At 42.6% G+C, this 23332-nt stretch overlaps 3 protein-coding genes across 4 annotated transcripts; all 3 read left to right on the top strand.

Annotated features, from left to right (window-relative positions):
• Positions 1–866: 866 nt before the first annotated feature.
• Positions 867–6749, top strand: tbca (tubulin cofactor a). The gene is made up of 4 exons (XM_057019262.1): positions 867–1060; positions 4356–4461; positions 5803–5889; positions 6235–6749. Exons 1-4 carry the CDS (start codon positions 1008–1010, stop codon positions 6313–6315), a joined length of 327 nt encoding a protein of 108 aa, XP_056875242.1. The 5' UTR covers positions 867–1007; the 3' UTR covers positions 6316–6749.
• A 3546-nt stretch (positions 6750–10295) lies between these two features.
• On the top strand, positions 10296–14509 carry otpa (orthopedia homeobox a). Of its 2 annotated transcripts, none has more exons than XM_057019558.1 (3): positions 10296–10509; positions 10954–11363; positions 13256–14509. In XM_057019558.1, exons 1-3 carry the CDS (start codon positions 10434–10436, stop codon positions 13775–13777), a joined length of 1008 nt encoding a protein of 335 aa, XP_056875538.1. In that variant the 5' UTR covers positions 10296–10433; the 3' UTR covers positions 13778–14509. The 2 variants fall into 2 exon arrangements, with proteins under 2 accessions (XP_056875538.1, XP_056875539.1); XM_057019559.1 differs by having other exon boundaries at positions 10300–10470.
• Positions 14510–18108: 3599 nt separating this feature from the next.
• On the top strand, positions 18109–22638 carry wdr41 (WD repeat domain 41). Its single transcript, XM_057019044.1, has 13 exons — positions 18109–18680; positions 19324–19439; positions 20187–20235; positions 20310–20432; positions 20541–20603; positions 20949–21060; positions 21160–21222; positions 21293–21397; positions 21502–21686; positions 21766–21887; positions 21978–22063; positions 22143–22276; positions 22348–22638. The coding sequence occupies exons 1-13, from the start codon at positions 18633–18635 to the stop codon at positions 22486–22488; spliced, it is 1347 nt and encodes a 448-aa protein (XP_056875024.1). The 5' UTR covers positions 18109–18632; the 3' UTR covers positions 22489–22638.
• Positions 22639–23332: the final 694 nt, after the last annotated feature.

Below are 23332 nucleotides of genomic sequence, written 5' to 3'. Positions count from 1 at the left end.
TACAACTAATATAGCTTGAGTATTTTTTGCAGCCAAGTGACTGAAAGGGTGCAGCAAGGGTCAAACTGCTCTGGTTATTATTTTCTCCAAACAATTGCATTTTTTTCAACCCTCTCCCGTGCACAAACACATCAGGTCTGGCAAAACGTATATATTTTTAATACTTAACACATGAAGAGGGATATTCCTGTGCTCTCGCCCTTTCAGAGTGGTGGAACCAGACATTTACACTGATTCCATTTTGCCATGAAACTGTTGGTAAAGGACCTGTTCTCAGAGTGTTCACATGATAACAATATAGATGTGACTGAGTATTATGTGTTTGGACATGTCTTTTTTTCCAAGTAAAGATGTCACACGACAGCAATATACAATTACAAAGATTATGAAGGTTATCAGGGTACATAAAACTTTACCAATATCATGAATATGTGAAAAGATAGTTTAGGAAACTTGATTGCAACATCTGATGTTGGAGTAACTGAGACATGTCCCTCATGCTATAGGAGGAGGATCAGAATCATAATGATTTTTTGGATATTATTTACTTTATGTAGATTTTTTTCTGTATGTTAATTTTTTTAAGATCAGCCATAAGAAAAATATAACAGGATTAAACGACACAAATATCACCAATATACTACTAGTATTTGTAAGTGATTGTCGATTCCTCTATTAATATATGCAATAAATGGATAAAACGAATTACAGCTCAGATCCTATAGTGTTATTTTTAAAAAAAGGATTAAAACAGATCCCCCACGTTACTTTATTGTTTTAGTCTATTTTTTTATTTGGTTTTTCTTCGTCAAGGCTAGAACTGAAGCCGGTATCGTTTCACATCACTAACACATCGTGTCGATCTGCATTCGATTGCTTCAAACTGATCGATTTGTCTGGGAGCAACTCGTCAGGGCTGGGCTCATTGATCCACATCCAAACACACGCACACACGGCTAAGCTACATAGCATTAGCAACAGCGAACATAAATCTACAATTTCCAACAATGGCAGAACAAAGATTACGGCAAATCAAAATTAAAACTGGAATCGTTAAGAGGTAAGGCAGGCCTCATTTAATCGTTATTTGTGTTAAGTCATCTACGTTAAAATAAAGCTGCTAGCTGGCTACTAGCTCTAAAGGGGAACGTTTTCCAGCGAGGAATAACTTTAGCCCGGTGATGTTGTTGAGGCCTATGCCCATTGATTGCTCCTCTTTCCTTTGTTTTTGGTTTGCTAGTTCCCTGCAGCTTGTTTACTTCACCCCCTTATGTAATAACACATAAATCGAGTGTCCTCTTGGCATGAACGATATACTGTAAATATTTTTAGGTTAGTACATCGATAGTATTAGTGATGTTAGCTTCACTGTCATAATGCTAATGCTATTATCTTCTACTGCACAGATACAAAACTGCCTGTTATGTATCTAATGGTCTAATGGTCGTTTTTGTGAGCTAAAGTTGCACACACTGTGTAGCGGATTAAAATTGTTAAAGCCAATACATCTTTTTATTGAAATCAATTAAATTGGTGGGGAGGTTGCTGCATAATCATGCTCTCTCAATGAAATTACGTCTTCATGTTGTTTCTGTTATTAATCTGATCTTAATGATCGCATTCTTTGAGGTTTTAAAACCATAAGTGAATGCCATAATGTTGGGACACTAAGGCTTTTAGTAATAAAATGTAACAGCACACGGTGTTGTTTTTATTATACTGCGTAGTCTGACACAAATATCAAATTGCTTATGTGATGGACTTCATTTACTGTCTGCCATGTATAAAATATCGCGTTGTCACCATGGCCTGGGCCAAAATGACATTGGAGTTTTATTACAAGTGTTTCCTTCAGTGTCGTGATGGGTCACATGATACTGTGCTGACCGTAAATGTCTGCGAGGTTTATTAAATTTGTGTTAGATACTCAGCATAATATGACATACTGTTGAATTGAGTCCTTTTTTGCAGGATTGTGCATAGAAATAAGCAATTAATAACTTTATTAATACTACTAATATTTTCATATTGATCAGTGGATACAAGCTGCTGTTATTAGAAGCAATGTAGCTTTAAAAATGTGAGACCTGTGTTAAACTGTCTTTATAAAATCATTTTTAAAAATGTGTTTGCAGCGCTGAGGGATCGCCAGTCCCAATCCATTCACATTTTTCCCCTCTGAAGAATGTAACGATAGCTGGGCTCAGGATTTTTATGAAATCTACACAAACGTGTTTGTGGTGTAGGATCATTCATACTGATCATCCATGTCAAGGCTGCGGGGATTGGCCTGATATACGATGCCGAAATGGAAAATAGGGATATTATGAGGTGTAGTGGAAAGGAGGGTCTGTTTGATGGGTTGTGAGACCCGTCGATGAAGCAGACATCTAATTCCTTGCTGTCATTGGGGGTAGTGTAATTTGCTATTGATCGTGTTTTGATGAGGGTCAGATTGATAAGACTCCCTGAGGTGGTAATGATGGCGGCTAGAGTTCCCGTGGAGGATAATGTCACAAAATACACATGATACAATGGCTGCACTTTATCAAACAGTGTGACATTAACTGTTCTAATGTGTTCAAGGGTTGAATTAATAAATACATGGTGTTAGATGTTACATCCTGTGGGTAAATAATAATAGATTGAGATGGTTTTGTTGAAATCTGCAGACTGTCATTGGGTTTTCTTTTATAATCCCGTGTCCCATTCAGTCCCTTTTTACTTTCCTTGTTCACTCTCTCTTTACTTTCATATATTGGAATTTAGTGGGAACCTGCCTTCTCTTTCAGCCAAGCCTATTTCCAGTGGCTTTTGCGCATTCCAGTCAGTGGCTTTTCCTGCCCTAGCGAGGCGGATGCCCTTAATAAAGTGACAACAGTAATTTGCCTTTGTCATTCTGGTCCCTGCACCGACTACAGCGCGGCTCAAAAATACAGTGCTGGAGGAGGCGGCCCAATGTGTGACGGCTGACTCTAATTCCCTTTTTTTTCTCCTATTTTCCAGAGAACTGCTTTTTCCATTAAGGCTGAGGTGGCAGGTCTATTTAAAACCAGCCACGACCCCACCCCAATTCACACAGCTCTGCAAGTCTGGAGAAATAAGAAATTAACATCAGAACTGGAAGGGGAGAAATGGACATTTTGTTATTAGACTGTCCTTCAGTTTTATTTAAATGAGTCCAGCCTTCCCTCCGCCATCGTTCCTCAGCCTCTGCATCGCCTCTGACTGTGAGCAGGTGACATCTCTCACTCTGCATCAGAGTTAAAGGCAGGAGCTGCCGTGGCACTGGCGCCTGCTTAAAAGCCTCTTGATGGACGCACATTAGAATGAGAAGTAATTGATGTAAAATATGACAGAGTGCTGTTGGCTTCCATGGTTAAGCGAGGAGCAGCGCAGCACGGAGGGAAGGGTCTCCAGTAATGCGACTGATTAATGAAGGATCACTCACTTACACACACAGAGCTGATTTTATGAAAAATTAAATTTGTGTTGTCATTTCGACAAGCAAGCGCAGCCGGAAAAAGACTATTAGTTGGGGGAATCATTATCAATAGCCGTATTTTAAACTTCATTATGCCAATCAGGGTCAGAATCTGTTTAATAGATTTAGTTCCATTTGGCCCGTAATTGATAAATAATCAAAATTTATCAATGTACTCAAGCCCATTTTCACTAACAATCAAGGAAAAGAGGCCCATTTACCACCTGGCTTGGTCCAAATTAGGGACTAAATTGATGATCAATTAATCCTTTAAAAAGGACTAGTAGTGTGTGGACTCATTTGTGTGTTTGTTTGGGATAAAGGAGTCAGATCATTAGTGCAGATATTCCATAAAAGTTGTAACATTATCTGCATTTATGATGCCTGATGTGATATTGTTCACCAAGAATTTAAATGTGATGAATAGACAGTTTGTTGCTTATCCATAATACTCATTATTTATGCATTCTATATGAGAGATCACTGCTAACAACTGCCCAGCCAAAATCAGAAAAAATACACAACTTTGCAGGACGGTGTGACATTTTCATGTGGGATTCAAGGCCAAGTGCCTGGGTGACTGCTTTTTTTTGTGTGTGTGAAGCACCAGTGAGGAGGAATGATGTGTTTGCTGGTTGTTATTGAGGTTCGTGTCTTTCCATCCTGTGGGAGATGATCTCACCACGTCCCCTCAGTCGGTGAAACATTAGAAAGAATGAGGATAGATGGCCTAGTCTGGGAACGGAGGTGACCATCACAGCCGTTCTCTTTTTTCTTTTTTTTCGGCCTGCATGCGGGAAGCTGTGCATTCAGGTTTGTGTTTGTCGCTGCCGTTAACCACGATCCGTCTTCTCCCCGTTGTCGAGCGCAGGCTGGCTAAAGAGGAGAGCACGTACAAAACCGAGGCAAAGGAGCAAGAGGAGAAGATCGAGCGCATGAAAGCGGAGGCGGGAGACGAATATGTCATCAAAAAACAGGTACACGCTAATCTGGAATACTCTTGGCTCTCTGCGGTCGTTTATAGAAAGATTTCCTTCTCGGCTGATAGGAAGTGAATTTCATTGTGCTAATATTAGCAGGCCCTCGTTTATTTAATAAGGCCGCTCCACTGGGATAATGAAGAGTTGAGTTTTCAGGGGAATCGTTCGAGATTTAGTAATTTGCCTATTTCAGATGTAATCAGATCATGTTCGCTGAGAGGAGTTTGGTAATTGACTGACAAAAGCTTAAAATTTGGTGTCATCTGTGCCTACATCTCCCATCATGACTTTCTGCGTGTGGTTTTCATGCAGTTTGATGCCCTTTGATGGAGTAATTCAGAAAGAATGCTTTAAACAGATCTGCAGAGGATTAAGAAAGCAGGGGTGGATAAACCTCGTAATTCTCCACATCCCCATGTCACAGATACATCTCCCGACATCTCAGACCTCTTTGCCGATGCCGTTTGTGATTATGTTTCCCGTCCACATTGATATTCTGGGTGTGTTTTGTTTTGTCTGTTCATTCTAACACCGTGGGCTCGGGCTGAGCTGGAGTTAAATGAGGAGTTGTGGAAGGCCAGGGGGATTATGGTCAGAGATGACGGGTCTGAGATGCGATGGATTACAGGTTTTTCTTTTAATGGAATCAATACACTGTAAGCGTCTTCTTTATCCGGTGCTGATGGGATCATTCCACTCGGAGGGCACCATGACTTTACCGTGTTTCGACACTCTTTTGCTTAGTCCGCCTCACCTTGTCACATGTAAATGACACCAAACTCGGACTAGCCTGCTGCCATCCACCTTTTACCGTGTCAGGTATGAATTCGTCTGTTGGAGAGCACCGCTGTGGAAAGTGCAGGCGAAAGGCGTGTTGTGGCTTCCCAGGGTGAGCTGAGGAAGCACGAGTGTGTGTCTGACGGCATTAGCCAAGCCCTCTCTGCTCGTTGGGGTGCCAGCTGCACAGGGGAATTCCACATCAGCCACGGCCGTGCTACCTTCCCAGGCTTTAACACTGCCCAGAAATCCCTCCTTCACACCCACACTCGCTGTGCCCTCCACCCAGGGTTACTTCATTTACCCAGGCGTGGGGCCTGATCACGGTGGTTCCCCGCTGTCCGAGCCTCTGCCCGATCGATACCGCTAACATTGTTTCAAAGCACGGACTTATTGGGAGGTGTCAACCTCAGTAAAACGGTGGTTTGGGACCGCCTGCATGTCGCCGTTGCTGCTGAGAAACACTGAATGGGTCGACGTTCTATATTGTAATGTTAAATAAGAATTAAAAACTGTGCCAGACGGTGTGCTGACACTGATGTGGTCTCTATGTGATTTCAGATGGAGGTCCTGCAGGAGTCCAAAATGATGATCCATGACTCCCATCGGCGTCTGGTCACAGCGCACAGCGCTCTGGTTCAGATATTAGTGAGTAACATCCATCCAAAACATGGAATGCTCCTGATAATGTACACACAAGCCCTCCACACTGGTTACATAAGAAAAGGAACAGCATGTTCAATGTCTCTTGCACCTTTGTGAAAAACAATTCCATATATATATTTATATATTTAAGGACATGGGCACCAAAATGTCACGTTACCCCTCTGTCCAACCCTCAGGTTAAAGACGACGACCATGATTATGATACTGACACATTTTGTGATGTAACATCTGAGATGCTTCTGTCAGTGTGTTTTTAATGTTGGGAATTAAATTCTTTCCCTTAAAATGACTCTCCAATGACAGCTCTGGCTATTTTTGTTTTTCCAGGAAACAGAAGAGGACTTGAACGAGTCTGAAGAGTACAAAGAGGCTAAGAACATCTTGGATTCCCTGAAATCCGTCATGTGATTCCAGACTCTTTAGTGCTCGCACATAAAGATTCACCTAAGTGTTATATCATTCCTTTTGCCAGATTCTGCTTTTTAATTGTAGTTATTATTATTATATGCCAACTGAATCAGCCCAAGTTCTGTTTTTGATGGAAATGTTTTACTTTCGGAACTTGTTCAGCTAACGTCTGAACTTCTGCACTGGTCCTTTGGAAGCATTTCCATTATCAACAGTGATGACTGACCGGAGGTCCCGTTTTTTAGGACCCGATTATGCCTTTGGGAAATCTGCTCTGATTCAGTTCTTACATGCCAGGACACAAATTAACCTAACATCTAATATTTGCAAATGTGAGCCAAACACCCAGTAATCACTGTGGCATTTACTCCTCCCTGCTCACAGAAGAGCTTTAATACTAACCCAATGGTTAATAAAAATGATGGCTGACTCAAGATGGTGGTCAGTGTGAAGTTTGTTGTTCCTGTTAGGGGCCGGTAAACGGATTGCAGCCCCCTCTCTGATGAAAACCTGTCGGTCAGATGACGAATCCGTGAAAGGTGAAATGTCCCTGCCTGCTGACTGTGCCGCAGCTTTTATTATCCAAACGGCTGGAAATAAGCACACCTTGTTGCAGGGGCGAGGCAGCCCTTCCTGAATAGTCATACTGACAAATGAACTCAATTGCCAGACAAATTAAGGTTACATTTGACTTGATCCTTATTCTACACATTTCGATAATTATCGGGATCACCCCAAAGTCTCATTACCGCCCTAATGAGGCGCTGCTGCTCCGTGGCATCTACCCCGCTCCATCTCGTTAAGGAAATCGCTCCTCAATGCTGATTATTTTATTTGGAGGTATAATTATATTTCTTTCGGATAAATCACGGCCTAATCGAGTCCGTACAGAGGGCATTGGCGCTAATTGAGGCATGAGATGCTGCGACAGGGCCGCTCCATCTGGGTTGGTGTCGCCGTCAGGACCCGCGCTGACTGCTCTCAGCAGCCAGCAGGAATTCAGGCTTCGCACTATGAAAATAAATCACGGCATTCCTTTTTTTGTAGTCTGACTTTTTCCATTTAAAAAGTTCGATCATTGCAGAAATAAGGGAGTAACAGCTTCGGTTCTGCAGTCATGGGTGAAATGAAATGACAATGTGACAGCAGCAAACAAAATTTAGAGATTTAAAATCCATACAAATACAGTTTCTCGCCCTTTTCTGGCACGACGAAGTTATTGCAGTTAACTCTTCACATTTTCCCCTCTTCAGCTTTCAGGTTCAACTGAATGAACAGAAAATTCTCTCTAGACTGTTAAACTATTACCAGCTGCCACATCGACAAGCTGCCTATAATTTCGTCCTGGAATCTCGCTGCAATTGTTAGATTCATTATCAATTTTTGGCTGTATTATGAGGACCAGCGCAACAAAATAGTCCCTTGAGCGCGCAAAAAACATCTGATCTATCATCACTAAAAATAATCGTGAATTATAAATCGTAGGAGGGTTATGTTGAGCTGATTCCCAAACTTTTAACAATTAAAACCCAACCGACCCAATCAAAGAAACAACTTCCAAAAGAGTGAAGCTTCGCTGGCTTCCTTCCTCCGTCAAGGTGCGCTCACCTGACCGAGCTTCTGATTGGTACATTGCATGTTGATTTTCTGGTTACAACTGGGTCTCTTTTCAAAACTTAAGGCTAATGTAGATCAACTACATCATACAATGATTTCATTTATTTAAACCGAAGCCTGGAAAATCGATTCTTGTTCCCCAGTTGCTCAACGTGTACCAGGCGGAGGAATGGGGAGGGAACAAAATAGGGCCTATAGATGTTTGACGCAGGGAGCCCAGGCAGCCTCCCGCTGTGTTACCGTCCCCAACAAACACACCTCTGATCCTCCCCTGGACGTATGCAGGGTTTCCAGTACGAGCCCATTATACTTTCTGGTTTTTTTTATTTGTATTAAAAGCCACTTTCTATCTTCACAAGGCGTGAAAATGTCTACTTTCCACTCAGATGCACCGCATTACCTTGCGCTTTGTTTGTTTGTCTATTTTTATTTAGTCCTGTATGTGGAGAAGATTGATGCCAGCGTGTTAGTGGAGTCTGCAGCTCACTCTTGGTCAGCTCATCAAAACACGCGCGCACACACACGCACACGCACCCACAGGCGCAGAGAAAAGGTGCCTTTGAATTACGCAAATTTACGCAAATAACTGTTAACCAGATAGATAGATAGATAGATAGATAGATAGATAGATAGATAGATAGATAGATAGATAGTAATGCATGTTTGAACTGAAAGAAAAAATAAAATTAGCGCATATTTAGATCAAAAATCGAGAAAAAATATACAAATCGAGAAGTTTGTTCTCATTATTATTGTAGTTTTGCTGCTCCTGCCGGCTATAAATATGCTTTTTAACATGTGTGTCTCCCCGCTCTCTCTAAAAAAAAAAAAAAAAAAAAAAGACCTGCCGCCACCAACGCAGTCGTTCAGCTGTGTTTGCGCAGCTATAAAAGCACCGCGCTCGAAATGTCGTAAAATTAAACGCCTATCCATCATGTGGACATGTGATGATTCTGAATTATCCTTAAAAACACATTAAAAGCGTAAGAACCTGCTATTAGAATATGAAATGTCTGCAGGTGTGGAAAATAAAGGAAAAATAAAAAATAAAGGATCTACGCTTTGTTTCGGTTCTCAATCCCTTAATTTCTACCTTAAATCCAGTAAAAATAGGGAGAAGTATCTCCAAGTGAAGTGCATCTTGATGTCTTTTCCTCTTAAAAAAGGAGCGCGTTTCATCGCTGAGACATTTCCACAGCCACCGGTGCGCCCGGAGCAGGCTCCATCCAGCCGTGCGTCCTACCCGCGCTGTCTGTCTGTCGCTCGGTCTCTGGTTTCTCCAGATTGCAGACGAATAAAAGACGAGCATGAGGCGACTGCAGAGCCGAAACGTGCCCTGGGTTCACGCTCGGACGCATCCTTTGTGCCACTTTTCAGCAGATGATAAACAAACCGGCTCCAGAACATCCCGACATCTGCCTGAAGGCTGATTTTCTTTCTTTTTTCCCCCTTTCTTTTTGTGAGGGCCATTAAATATTTTAGAAGACAGCAAATTAAAAGAAAATCCCGATGTGCTAATTGACGGCCATTGTAAGTAACATCAAAGAACGTTTTCTCTCCACGTCTCCTTAATTCTACACAGATGAGGAAAAGTTGGGAAATAAACCTTTCTCCTCAAGGATATTTGCTCAGGCGTCACGTTATTCAGCTGTCCCTTTGTGAAAGGGAAGTAATCGCCATTACAGCTCGTGTTAAACTCCACTTTCCGCCGAATTAATCCGCTCACACATCATTTAAAGCAGGTCCCTCCCTTTCTGACAGTTGCGCCCAAACACTAGTAAATTACCTCTAATTTATACTGATCTTTGATTTTTCCCCTCCAATAAAGGTGCATGGATTCGCCACCAATTACATAAAATCTTAATGGCCTTGAAAATGAGCCCGTGTAGAGGCTAATTCAAAGTTTGTTTTTTGGTTGGCTGGAAAATCAAGGAGACGCTCGCTCGTGCTTATCACAGAGTAATGATAATAAATGCAATTTCACATTAAATACTTCATATTCCATGCGTTTCAGAATAGATCTACAGAAGCCATGTGCTTTAGCCACAGTGGATTTTTTTTTTTTTTTGCAGAGCAACACGCACAATTAAACAAATATCGTGGTGATCCAAGATTTCTTGAACGGCTCCAAGTTTCACATACATATTAAATCAGGTGATTTTATTGGATGTAATTTGGGGGAGAAATCAAAGCCAATTACGGGAATGAGGAGGAATGAACTTGTGAATGTAAGAGTGTAAGAGACTGGAGGTGCGGGCGGAGGGGCTGCTGAGGCTGACAAACCTCGGGCTTCAACTCTGATTGGTCCTCTTTTGCAGGAGCTCATGGGTTCATTCCGTCGTTAAGCGCCTCCCCATTTCTCTAAACTACATTATAATGCAACGAACCTCCCTTTAACCACAAGCCGAATTTGCTTTCATTTAGGATATATATATTTCTTAAATAGGTTAAAGTCATAGAGGGTTTTTTTGGAATAGCACTTCGCCCTGGAGCGGTGCGCAATGCTATCTCACGCCGACCTCCTGGATGCTCGCCTCGGTGAGTTATCATCACCAAACTCCGGTCTTCAACTCTACTGTAAGATGGAGACACTTCTAATCTCAAATTACGTTTTGAATGTTGTCAATTTGCTTCTTATATTATTTAATGCGACTAGAATTGAACTAAAGTGGCTTAATTCATTGGGAAAGTAATTATTATTATTACATTACTGCATAATTTGATTGAACAATTTTCTGTTACGTTCGGATTAAATAGAGTATTTAAGGAGCAGATTGTCATGTGCATGCTGTCCCTCTTCTGCTGCAGTCGCTTTTTTAAAATTCCTGCATTTGCCTGTTTAAATTGCAGTGTAATGCATGCATCTCTCAAGTATTTCTGCTGCAGGAAAATGTCGTTTGGTTGATTGACGCTGCATGTGTGGATTTCAAGTGTCATATTTGCCTCTAACCTCTCGTTTTTGCCTCCCTGTAGCTCAAGTGTTTTCTGTACAAATCTCACCAGATGTGGCTCTCTGTGCAGGGATGAAGGATGCCGCGGCGGAGCTGCTGGGTCACAGGGAGGCTCTGAAGTGCAGACTCGGTGGGGGCGGACCTGACCCGGGACATTCGGGGGAGCTCGGCCCGGGCTCGGATGGTGTGGAAGGGGCCACGATGCTCCCGGGAGAAGATATAAGCAGCGGCGGCGGATCCAACGCGGTGCAAGTCAATAACAAAGAGCAAGAGAAGCAGCAGCAGCAGCATCAGCAGCAGAACAACAACCCAAATCAGTCCGGAGCACAGCAGACACAAAAACAGAAGCGGCACCGGACCCGCTTCACCCCGGCGCAGCTCAACGAGCTGGAGAGGAGCTTCGCCAAGACGCACTACCCGGACATCTTCATGCGGGAGGAGCTGGCGCTGAGGATCGGCCTGACGGAGTCCAGAGTGCAGGTAGGAAGACAGGAGCACCGTCAACCACCTGAGACTGCTGCTTTTTACGCCAAAATATCACCGTGAAAATGACAAATGACTGTGGAAAATAGGAGATAAAGAAAACCAAAACACTGAAACAAGAAACAATGAGTCAGTCAGTAAAATAAAGCAATTCTTTTTAAAAGCACAACAATTTTAAAAAATGATTTATTTCGGGGTAAAAAAAATATTCTTTGTAATTGCCATATTTTTCGTAAATTCCTTAATTTAAAGAAACAAAAACCAGACCGTTTGAATAACTTTGTAAATAGTTAAAATTGCGCAAAATGTAAACAGCGATATTCAAAAAATACATATTAAATTTACCGACTTCAATTAACGAAGCTTTACTTTGGAAAACTTATCATTTTCTATATTTTATTTACACTCAATCAATATGCTACATCTATACACTAGGTCTGGATATTTTCGTTAAAAATCAGCAATATATAGGGCTTACGCGTTAAATTGTATTTCTACTTATTTATTTTAGGTCCGCAGATATTGCGATTATTATCGTTACTATAATTACAATAGCAATTATTATTATTATTATTATTATTATTATTATTATTATTATTATTATTATTATTATTATTATTGAGGAAGTTACATCCTCTCACTGATGGCACATTTTTGTGCCATCCCATAATGGATCCATAAGGGGTAGATGATGATGATGATGATGATGATGATGATGATAATGATGATGATGATGATGGTGATGATGATGATGATTGCAGTTTTATTACACTCCTTTAATAGCTTTAGATAAAACCGACTAAATACCAGCTGGTTAACCTGAATTATGTGGACCAGCTTGACTAAATCCTCTGCTCTGTAATTCTCCTTTATGAAGCTCATCACATTCTTATACAAATCCAAAATATAATTTATATGATCTTCCAACAGCCAATACAACGGAACCTCCTCAGATGTGAAATAACATCACAATAATCTTTATTATTAGCGCGTGAGTCAGTTCCGTTTCTATGGCCCCTGTACGATTTCCATAAAATAGGAATTAGTGAAATGAGGCTCATCTGCTTTTATGGCAGAGCTGAAATAAGAAGCAGGTCGGGGTTGCGCTTAGCGATGGGCCTGTCACTTCCCTCCACGTCTTAATGCTGAGAGCGCACTCTGTCTTTTTAAAGGGAATGAGAAATTGGCTTTTCTTTCTTTTGAAGTGTAATGCATTTCAGGCCGGATTTCACGGCTGGCTAGGCGGAGGGAACGAGAGAGAGAGAGAGAGATTGTCTCGTTCTTATTACCGAGCCTCACTTTCTCAGGCAAATCTTCACATTAATCACAGACGTCCCGTTTACACGCAAAGCTATTGAGGCTCAAGGACTCCTGAAATAAAACCCTGTTCGTCACCGGCGATTATCTTTATTATCTGACTACGTGCGTTCTTCCAAATATGAAAACATTTTCTCCAAAAATAGCAATAATATAGAAATAAATAAATAACACAGAGCTTGTAAATAATGTATGTATATATGTTGTTTGCTTTTCAATCCAGTAGACTGATAATAAATATTGGTCCGTAGATATTTACCACAGAGACGGAAAATAATTTGATTTCATTCAGTGAAAAAATAATAAAACTAATTATTAAATAACAGTATCTTCCGTGCATTTGTTTAATCTCCACTGTCTTTTTTCACCTTTACGCGCGGATAAAAAGACGTTAGTGAACAAAGATGATTGTGTGATTGACTCCGGCCCTGACTTGCTGTAGCAGGTTAACAGTATTATGACGATCCTATACGATACCATAACCTTTTTATTACAGCTCTGACAACATGGTCGTGGCCATGCAGACTTGTATTACCCTCTCCTCCTAAAGCTCATCACCTGTCTCTCCGCAGGTCTGGTTTCAGAACCGACGCGCCAAATGGAAGAAGCGCAAGAAGACCACTAATGTCTTCCGAGCGCCGGGGACTCTGCTGCCCACACACCACGGCCTGCCTCAGTTCCCCTCCGCGGCGGCTGCAGCGGCGGCCATGGGCGACAGCCTCTGCTCATTCCATGCCAACGACACCCGCTGGGCCACGGCGGGGATGCCCGGCGTGTCTCAGCTGCAGCTGCCGCCCGCGCTCGGCCGCCAGCAGGCCATGGCTCAGTCCTTGTCTCAGTGCAGCCTCGGCGCCGGGCCCCCGCCGAACTCCATGGGTCTATCCAACATGTCTTCAAACGGTTCCGGGCTCCAGTCACACCTCTACCAACCCACGTTCCCTGGGATGGTTCCTGCGTCCTTATCGGGCCCGACCAACGTGACCGGCTCGCCTCAGCTGTGTAGTTCCCCGGACAGTGACGCCTGGAGAGGGACAAGCATCGCCTCGCTGCGCCGCAAAGCGCTCGAGCACACAGTATCCATGAGTTTCACTTAGAACTTTTCTTTCACGCGTATTCAGTTCTTCATTCAGTCCACTGGTGCGCGGGGAGGAACCAGGATACTTGACCAACAGAGGAGGCCTGCGTAGGACCGATTCTGCGTGACGCTATTTATTTATTATTTCGCATGACGCTTATGGCAACTATTTATTTGTATATTTAAACTAACTTATTGGTTTGTTCTCTATTTATTTATTTGTTTATTTATTCCTCCACTGCGCCCTCATTGCGTTTGCAGGGCTTCGCAGTGACTTTTGCTCATTGACTGATGGTTTTCCCAGACAAACCTGTGGATACTTTGACGTACTGAGTTCCTTCCGCGCCTGCGGCACAGCGGGCACCTCTGAGGGACCAAGGGGACGCACAGACGTGCAGGGACAGGACAGCTGGACTCAACAGTTTTTGAAAAAAAAAATCATAAGAAGAAAAGGAGACTGGGCAGGACTGAAGATGACTCGACTGCATGTGCTGTCTAAGGCAAAAAAGGGACAAACTAGAAATAAAGACGTGGAAATCGACATTACTATAATCTGTTATATAGGCTGTTTTGTGTAGCGGAAACACTTGTTCCCATTTGGTCATTTTGTGATAAATTATTTCAAAAATTATGTCTGTGCTTCTGATCAAATATGACTTTCTAAATGTTTGAACATTTTATTTCATGGCCATGTTTATATCAATTAAATGTAAATGATCAAATAAAAATCATTCACCCTCTTTCCTCCTTACTCCAGTCCTGCCCAAACCACGTTTTTTTTTGTCTCAAATGTATAAATATAAACAATATTTTGGTTTTATCTCAACCAATTGAGGGAGACCTGACCAAAATAATGACCAAGAAAGAAATTTTTGCACTTTTTTGCACAAATTCAACTCAATTCTTCATCGCTGTATTGACTCTTACTGTCTGACCTCCAGCTGCAAATCCCACTCACACAGCAGGTCATGACATCATCACCGGATAAGGAGGTCAGGTGACCCCAGCAGTCAGTGGAGGATGATTTCCAAAGCAAAGATGGTGGAACCCTGAGGAACATATGGCTCAAAGTGATTTATTATCAGTGTTTATCAGTCAGGGTTGTGGTCCTCAAGAGAATAAATAAGTCAGTTTTCTGTAAATAATTCAATAAATAAGCGTATCTGGAACTTTGGAGGACCACGTGCCAGGGTTGCTTGACTACGTACTAAAACCTTAAGTTGCTCTGCTTTTTCTTCACTGTTTCAAAAACAGCTCAGGCGCCAATAAGAGGTCAAATTCAAGCATATTGATTAATCACAAACACTCAAAGCCTGACTAATCTCCTGAGTGCAGGCTCCTCGTTCCAGCTTAAAGAACATCATATTATCAAAATAAACACTGCGGTGCCTTTGGCTTGATTGTTTAAACCTTAACAGGGAGCGTCCAGTCGAAAGACTACTCAGCAAAGAGATATTTACATATCTGGAAGATTTAAGACCACCTGATTGTGAGATAACATAATCAGCAATCCTCAAAAATGTTCATTAGAGAATACATCCATACAGTAAATGCGACTTATTTTAAAACCCTTTAAAGCCTGACACATCAAAAAACAGCCAGAAAATTCTAATTTTTTGGAAATGAGATGTTTATTGAACCTTTTAACAAAATCCCATTTTTTTTTTGATTTTGTTTATGACATTTTTTTTGTATCAAATATGATACAAACGGCTTTATAGGGTTAAAAAAATAAACTGGTCACTTTTTATTTAAACTGGGTTTAATTTCATCGATCTCCTGTCGAGTTCAGAAGCACAAAGATGGCGTGATCACAGCCGGGGAGGCAGAAGGATAGAGATTTCTGTAGTCTGGAGACAGATGTGAAATAATATTACATAAATGTAATAATTTGTTTCACTATCACCCAGGTTAATTAGTTTGTGGAAATGGGTAACCTGTTTCTCATTGGGTAATTTGTCACACACTGACGAGGTAGCCAATCAGTGACCCTGCTGCTGGTGGGATCATTTCTCCCAGAATGCTGTGCAGCGAGTGTGTCGTGGAAAATGTGAAAGCGAGCCAATGTTTACCTCCTATTTATCCCACACAAATAAATGAAATCAGTCAATAAACCATCCAAGGGTGAATATGGCTCTCTCTATCCTGGATTATGAATGAGAGCTCATTAATTTTCCTCTCTGAGGTGTGTGTGTGTGTGTGTGTGTGTGTGTGTGTGTGTGTGTGTGTGATCTCACATCTTTATTTTGTGCATGTTTATTAGTTACTGTATCAAAAATCAAAACGGTTACTTGAAAAGGTCACCGTTTATAGCTGTAATGCTAATTAGCATAGCGACAGGAAACACAATCTATGAATTCTAATCATTTTCTATCTATATGTATTTTTCTTTCTCTCTCCATCAGTAAAGTGGTGTACTATAATAATTGTTATCTCTGTTGCTATATCTCTAGTTTTATATGTTTATATACAATTTATGTGATTTCAAATACAAATGATTGTTGTTGAAGAAATTTAGAACTTTTATTTTGTAGGAAATTTGATCTTTTCAGCCACTAAATGAAATGCAACCTGACCAGGAGATCACAGACACGCTGACACGTCTGCCATCTTGGGTCTTGGGAAATCATGGGAAAGTAGAGAAACTGAGACGCATTTGGTGGTTTTATGTCCATAATCCAGGTGGTTGTCGGGCCAGATGGTGGGGAGAAGATCCCCGCTGAAGTTTTTATCAATTTTCGTTAAAATCAAGAGCTTTTTCTCTCACTCTGATGAAACTGATTGACATCTTGCTGTTCCTTCCATTTGTCATTGTTTGAAAAGGTCTTAATTGTATTACATGCAAATGAAGAGATTTGATTTTAGCCCATTATCTATTCATAAGTGAAAATGAACAGAACATTAGTGGGTCACGGAATGAGGGAGGAGGGGCAGCGCTGATGGAGAGAGACAGAAAGACAATCGGGGAGACAGAATGGAAGTGCAGAGCTAAAGGGAGCTGGCAGAAGGGTATAGTTTACTTCTTTGGTTTGTATTGATCAACAAGAGTCTCTCCACTCAGCACACACCCATCCTGGTATGTGTGTGATGGGTGGAGGGTGATAATTAACGCGTGATGACTGAAACACAGCAGGATTACAGTCACACACGTGTCAAATCAAAGTGACAAGCTTGAGAGCACTTCCTTGGTCAGCGTTCATACCTTCCATTATCTTCCAGATATATGCTGCGTATCATAATCTGTCACTAAATTAGGTGACATGGCAAGACATTGACCATTTTGTATGGATTAATTATTTTAAAAATCGGAATATTGGGGTTATATGGTTCCGTTCATCATGTGGGTTGATGCCAGGAGTTTTACCTCTTAAACCAGTGATTCTGGCCCACCCTTGTACTGCACTACATAAGCATGTTAGAGTTATTGACACTATAGTTTTGAGATCCAGATATCACTGTTTCTATGGTGCAACCTGGCCGTGCTTGTAAGCATGACTGTTCCTTTTTGTATTTGAACACGTACATTGTTTGGAGTCTTCTATTTGACCTATTTACTCAGACATCTGACAGACAGTTAAACAGAGCATCATCCAATCCCCAAATCTAAAATCCATTCACTCCACCTCAACCAATCCCTCTCCCTAACCCTCCTCCTTTCACCAGCTGCCCTTGAGCTTTTCTATTACCGCATGGAAAGCACCTCGCAGCCCCTGACAAGCGCGGCGGATCGACACTAAATCAGAAATCAGTGCCAGTCGCAGATCTGAGCCACCATGAAGGTCACAGGCCCCTACACTGTGTGTCGTCTCAATCTGTGGAGCAGGAGGAGACACAGCTAGGGCGATGTGTTACTCTGTGTGTTTATGTGTGTGTGTTTGTGTGTGTGATGGAGAGGGCAAATACTGTATGTGTGTGTATTAGCAGAAAGAAGGGAACATGGAGGAGAAAGTACAGAAGAAAAAGATATGGAGGATGCTCTCAGCGTATTGCAGAAGACATGGAAATCAGCAGGGAAAATTAAATCATAAAACTGCCTTTGAATTTCTCAGATCAAAGGCATAAATTGTGGAATAATGGAAAAGCTTAACTACAACCTGGCTTGTATTTTTCAACGAAGACTTCCCCCGTCTGAACTCCTGGGATTGTTACACGCTGCCATCTAGCGGCCGAAAGAAGAACCTCACATGTAAACACGTTCAGCCGCTGACGACGTTACATTACAACATCCCCCCAAGGCAGTGTTTTTTCGCTTGTGTGGATATTATTCATTTTGTTGCGTTTCATTTGGATATGTAATTTCACATTATATCGACCATAACGGCGCGTCCTCGTTCCTCACAGGTTACGCTCGCAAACGTTTGCATTTAGTGTCTTCTTGTCAAAAATGGATAAATGTTGGTGATATCCGCTTTTGAAAAATGACACAAAGCGCAACATTTGCACAACAAGGCAACGTTTAAGGAAAAGGGGAGTTTTATTCAGTGGCCAAACATAAGTCGACCTGAATAAGTAAGGTCCCACGAAGGCTTCCGTAGTTTCAGTCATATGAGCGTTTGTTGTGTTCGTGACTGTGGTGCCTGTTATCCTGCCAAATATGGTGCTATCCTTTCAAAAAACAGTATTAACGTTGCGTTTTTGGTCACATATGGTGGGGTTATTAGGAAGGCAGAACGATCGGACGGGAGTTCATTAAAATACCCGCGATTTTCTCTTTGTGCAAACGGGAGTGACAAAATTGCGATTGAGTGCAGTGGCGCAAGCCCATGTCTTTCTCATATTCTAATATTTTGCACGCAGCATGTATTAGCCTCTTTAGAGTCATCGGTAGACGAGCTTATTAAAGGGTGATTTGGGCAATAATCGCTTAAAGAGTCATGCTTCGGTGGTTTCTCGGGGGTCGAGATGCGCAGAGCTCAGTGGAGGTAAGAGGCAACAGCTTCCTCAATACACACTTTATTTGCAGTAACATTCTGTTTATCACGAGCACTGCATTGGCCACATTTCCCTTTATTTTAAGGAACAGTGTATATATCACTAAAGGGTGGATTTTTTTTTTTTTACAGTTATTTGGAATTGAAGTACTTTTATCTGGAATTTTAGTGATTTTGGTGTAATTGACTTGAATTGTATTGGTTAGATTTGATTTCCGTTTTCTTTAGAGTGATGCTGACTTTAGATGTAGAAACAGCTCTTGGCCGTTTTCCTGGACCCACGCATAAATTATCTTTACTCATGGAAAAGGTCATCATTTTGCCGGAAATAAAACGGTCTTTGTAAGATGACAAACCCCAAAATGTTCTTAAAAATATTGGAGAAAGACAAGAATCTGGTGGAGTGAAAAAGAAGTTTAATACTTCTCCATAAACATAGCAACTGAAGACATTCAGAAGCTTTGCAAATCATTTTCAGAGAGGAAACTCGGGCATTGACAAATATTAAAAGCAGCTGTTGAATCATTGCCTAAACACGCTGAGCTGCGTTTGACCCTGCCCGTGTGCCCGTGTGCCCGTGCACCTCCGTGCACCTCGGCGCGCTCCCCTCACGCTTTCTCTCTGCTGTCTGCAGAAAAGCCCGGTGCTGGGCATTGGAGAGGAACAGCCCAAAAACTGGTTCACTGAGCTGCAGGTGCTGAAAGGACATTTTGACATTGTTCGATTTCTGGTGCAGATTGATGACTTCAGGTAAGCCCCCCCCCTCCCCCCCAACCTCTCCTCCACCCTTGACTGGCCTCTATCCCTCTGTGATTGACAGGAGATCCTCACCTACACAAAGCTTACAGAGCATGACATGAGCCCAATCATCACCACTGGGTGACTGGGTGTGCACAGTACAGTACGAAGCATTTAATAAAGCCTACACACACGTGCGCGCACCCGTACAGTATATGGAGGATTTGCACCTGCTCTCCTCTCTGTGTTGCGTCCTGGAAGCTCGCCGCACGCTGGCACGGTAGAGCGGGCCTGCATAAGTGCTCAGACTGCGATGTGGAACAAAACTAAGTATGTGTCTGCGTGTGTTTGGGAGGTGGCGGCTACTTCACGCCTGGCCTCCTCCAGTAATAACCCCCTCCTCAGAGTGCCGTCCGCTCTGCACATAGGTCCGCACTCGGGGGCAAAGGCCAGAAAATTCCCTTCAGATTGCTTTTGAAGTCGGAAAATGTAGCCTCGACGGTTCCGCATTTCTCATTTTACCTCTCTTTTCTATCTGTTCATCCTGTCTGTTGGTTTTGGGAGCGGGTACTGCGGACGGTCGAGGGTCAGAGGCCGAGTTAAAGTGGAAGGCCCATGGACAGATGTTTTTTTAATACGGTTTCTCAGGCGGAGATGCGCCCACTGGAAATAATTCTTCACCGAGACAGAGATTAGCTCTGTGTTTTTGGCTCCGCTGAGAGAACTTGTGAATGATGAAGGCTGCCATTACGTTCCCAGGTTTGCCTCAGCGGGGGACGACGGCCTGGTTCTGGTGTGGAATGTTGAGGTAATGCATGAAGGGATTATTTCAATGGTTTGTGAAACTGCACCCAACACTAATTGTTTCTATTTTCTGGCCAGACTGGAGAACAGCTGCAGGAGCTGAGAGGTCATTCCCAGCAGATAACGGCCATAACCACCTTCAGCAGTGACAGTGCATCGCACACCTCGCTCATCACGGCCTCCTCGGATCGCAGCCTCAGCGTAGCCTTTCTGGCAACGCTCTGACCTTTAAAACGTCGGCGTTAAGATTATTCGTGCGTGTTTGTCAGCGAGATTCACAACCGAACCTTTCCTTAATCTCACCTTCAGCTGTGGGACCCTGATACAGGTAACAGGGTCCAGACCATCTCCGAGCTTCAGTCTTCTGTGAAGGTAAATGACCTTTTTGTAAATAAGCTGTGAAGCTCCCACACACAGTGAATGCTACTCCAGGTCATATTAGCACCATCATCAAAGAACTATGATTTATATGCTAATATGTAATGGGGAGGCTCAAACTCTATCTTAAGTACTCTACAGGATAAAACCTGGCTTTGCTGTTTTTATAAAAATGAGTATCTTAGTGAGTGTTTAACAGTGGAGGTCTTTTCTGTTTTGCTGAGAGATTTAAAAAAAAATGAAATCGACTGCTCCTGATCACAGATTTAGGTTAATTACTGCATCTACGGGCTAATTGGCTTAGATTGTTCTTCATCTGTGTTTGCGTGTGTGTTTCAGTGTTTGCTGGTGCTGGAGCGCCTGAGCGTGTGGCTCTCCGGCGGGCAGGAACTGTGCGTGTGGAACGAAAACTTTCAGCTGCAGTGTCACAGGCAGAACCACAGCGACAACGGTGAGACTGTCACAATAAACCCTTCAGCCGATGAATTGTCGCCCCGCTGTTTGCACACAAACTGATTGATGCTATTTTCTGGGGGGCGGGATTTTGCAGGAATAACTGCATTGGTGGAGCTGCCGAAGAACTGCGTAGCTGCTGCCATGGATAAGGAGATCAGTAAGAAAAAAAATCAAATACAAGCAAATACAAGACCAGTGAAAAACCCTGTTCCTTTTTTTTTTGATAGTGATCTACAGGTTGACCGTCTCCACCGACTCCTCTATATCAGTGGCTGAGATCCGCTGTCTGTCGGACCACCAGGACCAGATTCGATCTCTTATCAACGTCAATGGTCAGCCAACCAACAATCAAAGAGATGAAAGAGGGAGCTCTCACTCTGACGCCTCCCAGGGGGGTCAACCTGCATCTGACATGCACGTGCCCTCTCTCCCTCAGACAGGCTGTTTGCCAGCGGCTCCCATGCAGGCGAGTTGATCCTGTGGGACGCGGTCGACTGGAGCTACCTGGCCTATGAGCACATCCTGTGGGAGGAGCCACAGTCTTCGACGCAGGTGGAAATTCGCTTAAACGCTCCCAATCCGAGTGAGATGTCCATTCAGCACCTGTGCACCAACGGAAAAGTGAAGACGACAAAATGGAAATATAAATTTTAGCCCACGAGGATGATTAGCATAAAACAATTAAATGGTGTGTTTTCAGTACATCCTGGCAGCAGTGGGATGTGGACTGTACGTCTACAGCATCTTGATGAGGGCAGTGGTGGCCTACAGGAAGGTCGCCCACGACTCAAATGTCTTGCACACCTTGCTGTTATCTGACAGGTAATTAAGTTTTGTTCGTAGAAAAAAAAAAGAAATGTTTTGCGTTTGAGTTTGTGAGTAAAGCAGATGTTAACGGGGTCTCTGGTGCAGCGAACTGATGTCCTGCTCTGAAGATGGCAGCGTGAGGATGTGGGAGATCCAGGACTTGCCTTTGGCTGCTGAACCAGCGTCCCCAGGTCTCACACACACATGTACAAAAACACACACGTACGCATGTGTTTTTGACCTCTAATCCACTATTGTAAACACAACTAGGCTTCTTTGGAATGTGGACCCTGGGCCGGTCGAACAAGCAGGCGGGCTCTTCGTCAAAGAAAGCTGCAGATGTGCCAAACCTCAAGACTCTGGAGTTGACGGGCGACCTCATTGGGCACTCCGGAGCAGTCCAGGTACGCTGTCATACCGGTCTGCAGTCCCTCAACATTGATGGTCTCACAGTCCTGTTTCTATTCCTTAACAGATGTTTATGAGCTTCGGGGAGAACGGTTTGGTCACATGCTCCACCGACCACCTGCTGATACTGTGGAAGAATGGACACAGGCAGTCACACCTGCGCAGCCTCGCTCTGTTCCAGAAACTGGAAGAGGAAGGAGAACTGTGACCTGCGAAGCCTTTTCTTGTGCCTTAGAGGACAGTTGCATTGCTGGCTAAAGAATTCAGTGTTAGTGTTTGCATAAAACAATAATGTGATAATGTTTGCCTTTGTACCAGAATTGTCCTGTGGATTAAAATGCCTGTTTCAAACAAATAATTGTCTTTATTTCCAACTTGGTGTTTTAAAACAGTCAATTCACAACATTTCTGTAATCTGTTAGCACTTTATTACTCAGTGTGTTAGACATTATATATATATATTTTTCAGAAATTACATTTCAAATCAAATCAAATTGTTAGCATCCTAAATTACCCTTAACTATGATTTAATCACATTTGCTACAGTAGTCCATTTTGTCATTTTTTTTAGTCACCATTGCTATTTAAATTACACATGTCATATTACATATTTAAGTTATACCCAAAGCACAAATTAAACTCTTCTATTAAAAGCTTTTTGTCCCCCGGCAGCCACCGTAGATGTTATAAGGCTTGCGATGGATGAATCATGCAATCTTTACTCCCACCACAAGGGGGCTGATAAATAACGTTTTCCGTTGTTGGAAGCAGGTGTGTCGGATCCCAATCCTCGAGGGCCTCATCCTAGCCATGTTTTCGGTCCTCCCAGGTGGAAATGAGCTTGAAACGCGAAAAGTTTAGATCAGAAAACCTGGTAGGACTGCCGCTTTTGAGGACTGGATTTCGACATCCCTGGATTACAAATTATGGTTGTTATTCTGCGAAACTCCGTTATGACCTGGGTACTTTTAATGACATTGCGGCTTTATATCGTCTTTGGGCTTTTCTCAAGAATAAAGTTAGCACTTAACTCAACATTCTTTTAGATATGA

The sequence above is a fragment of the Takifugu flavidus genome, chromosome 20, assembly GCF_003711565.1.
Source record: "Takifugu flavidus isolate HTHZ2018 chromosome 20, ASM371156v2, whole genome shotgun sequence".
Classification (NCBI taxonomy): Eukaryota; Metazoa; Chordata; class Actinopteri; order Tetraodontiformes; family Tetraodontidae; genus Takifugu; species Takifugu flavidus.
This window is presented reverse-complemented; position numbering and strand designations above follow the sequence as displayed.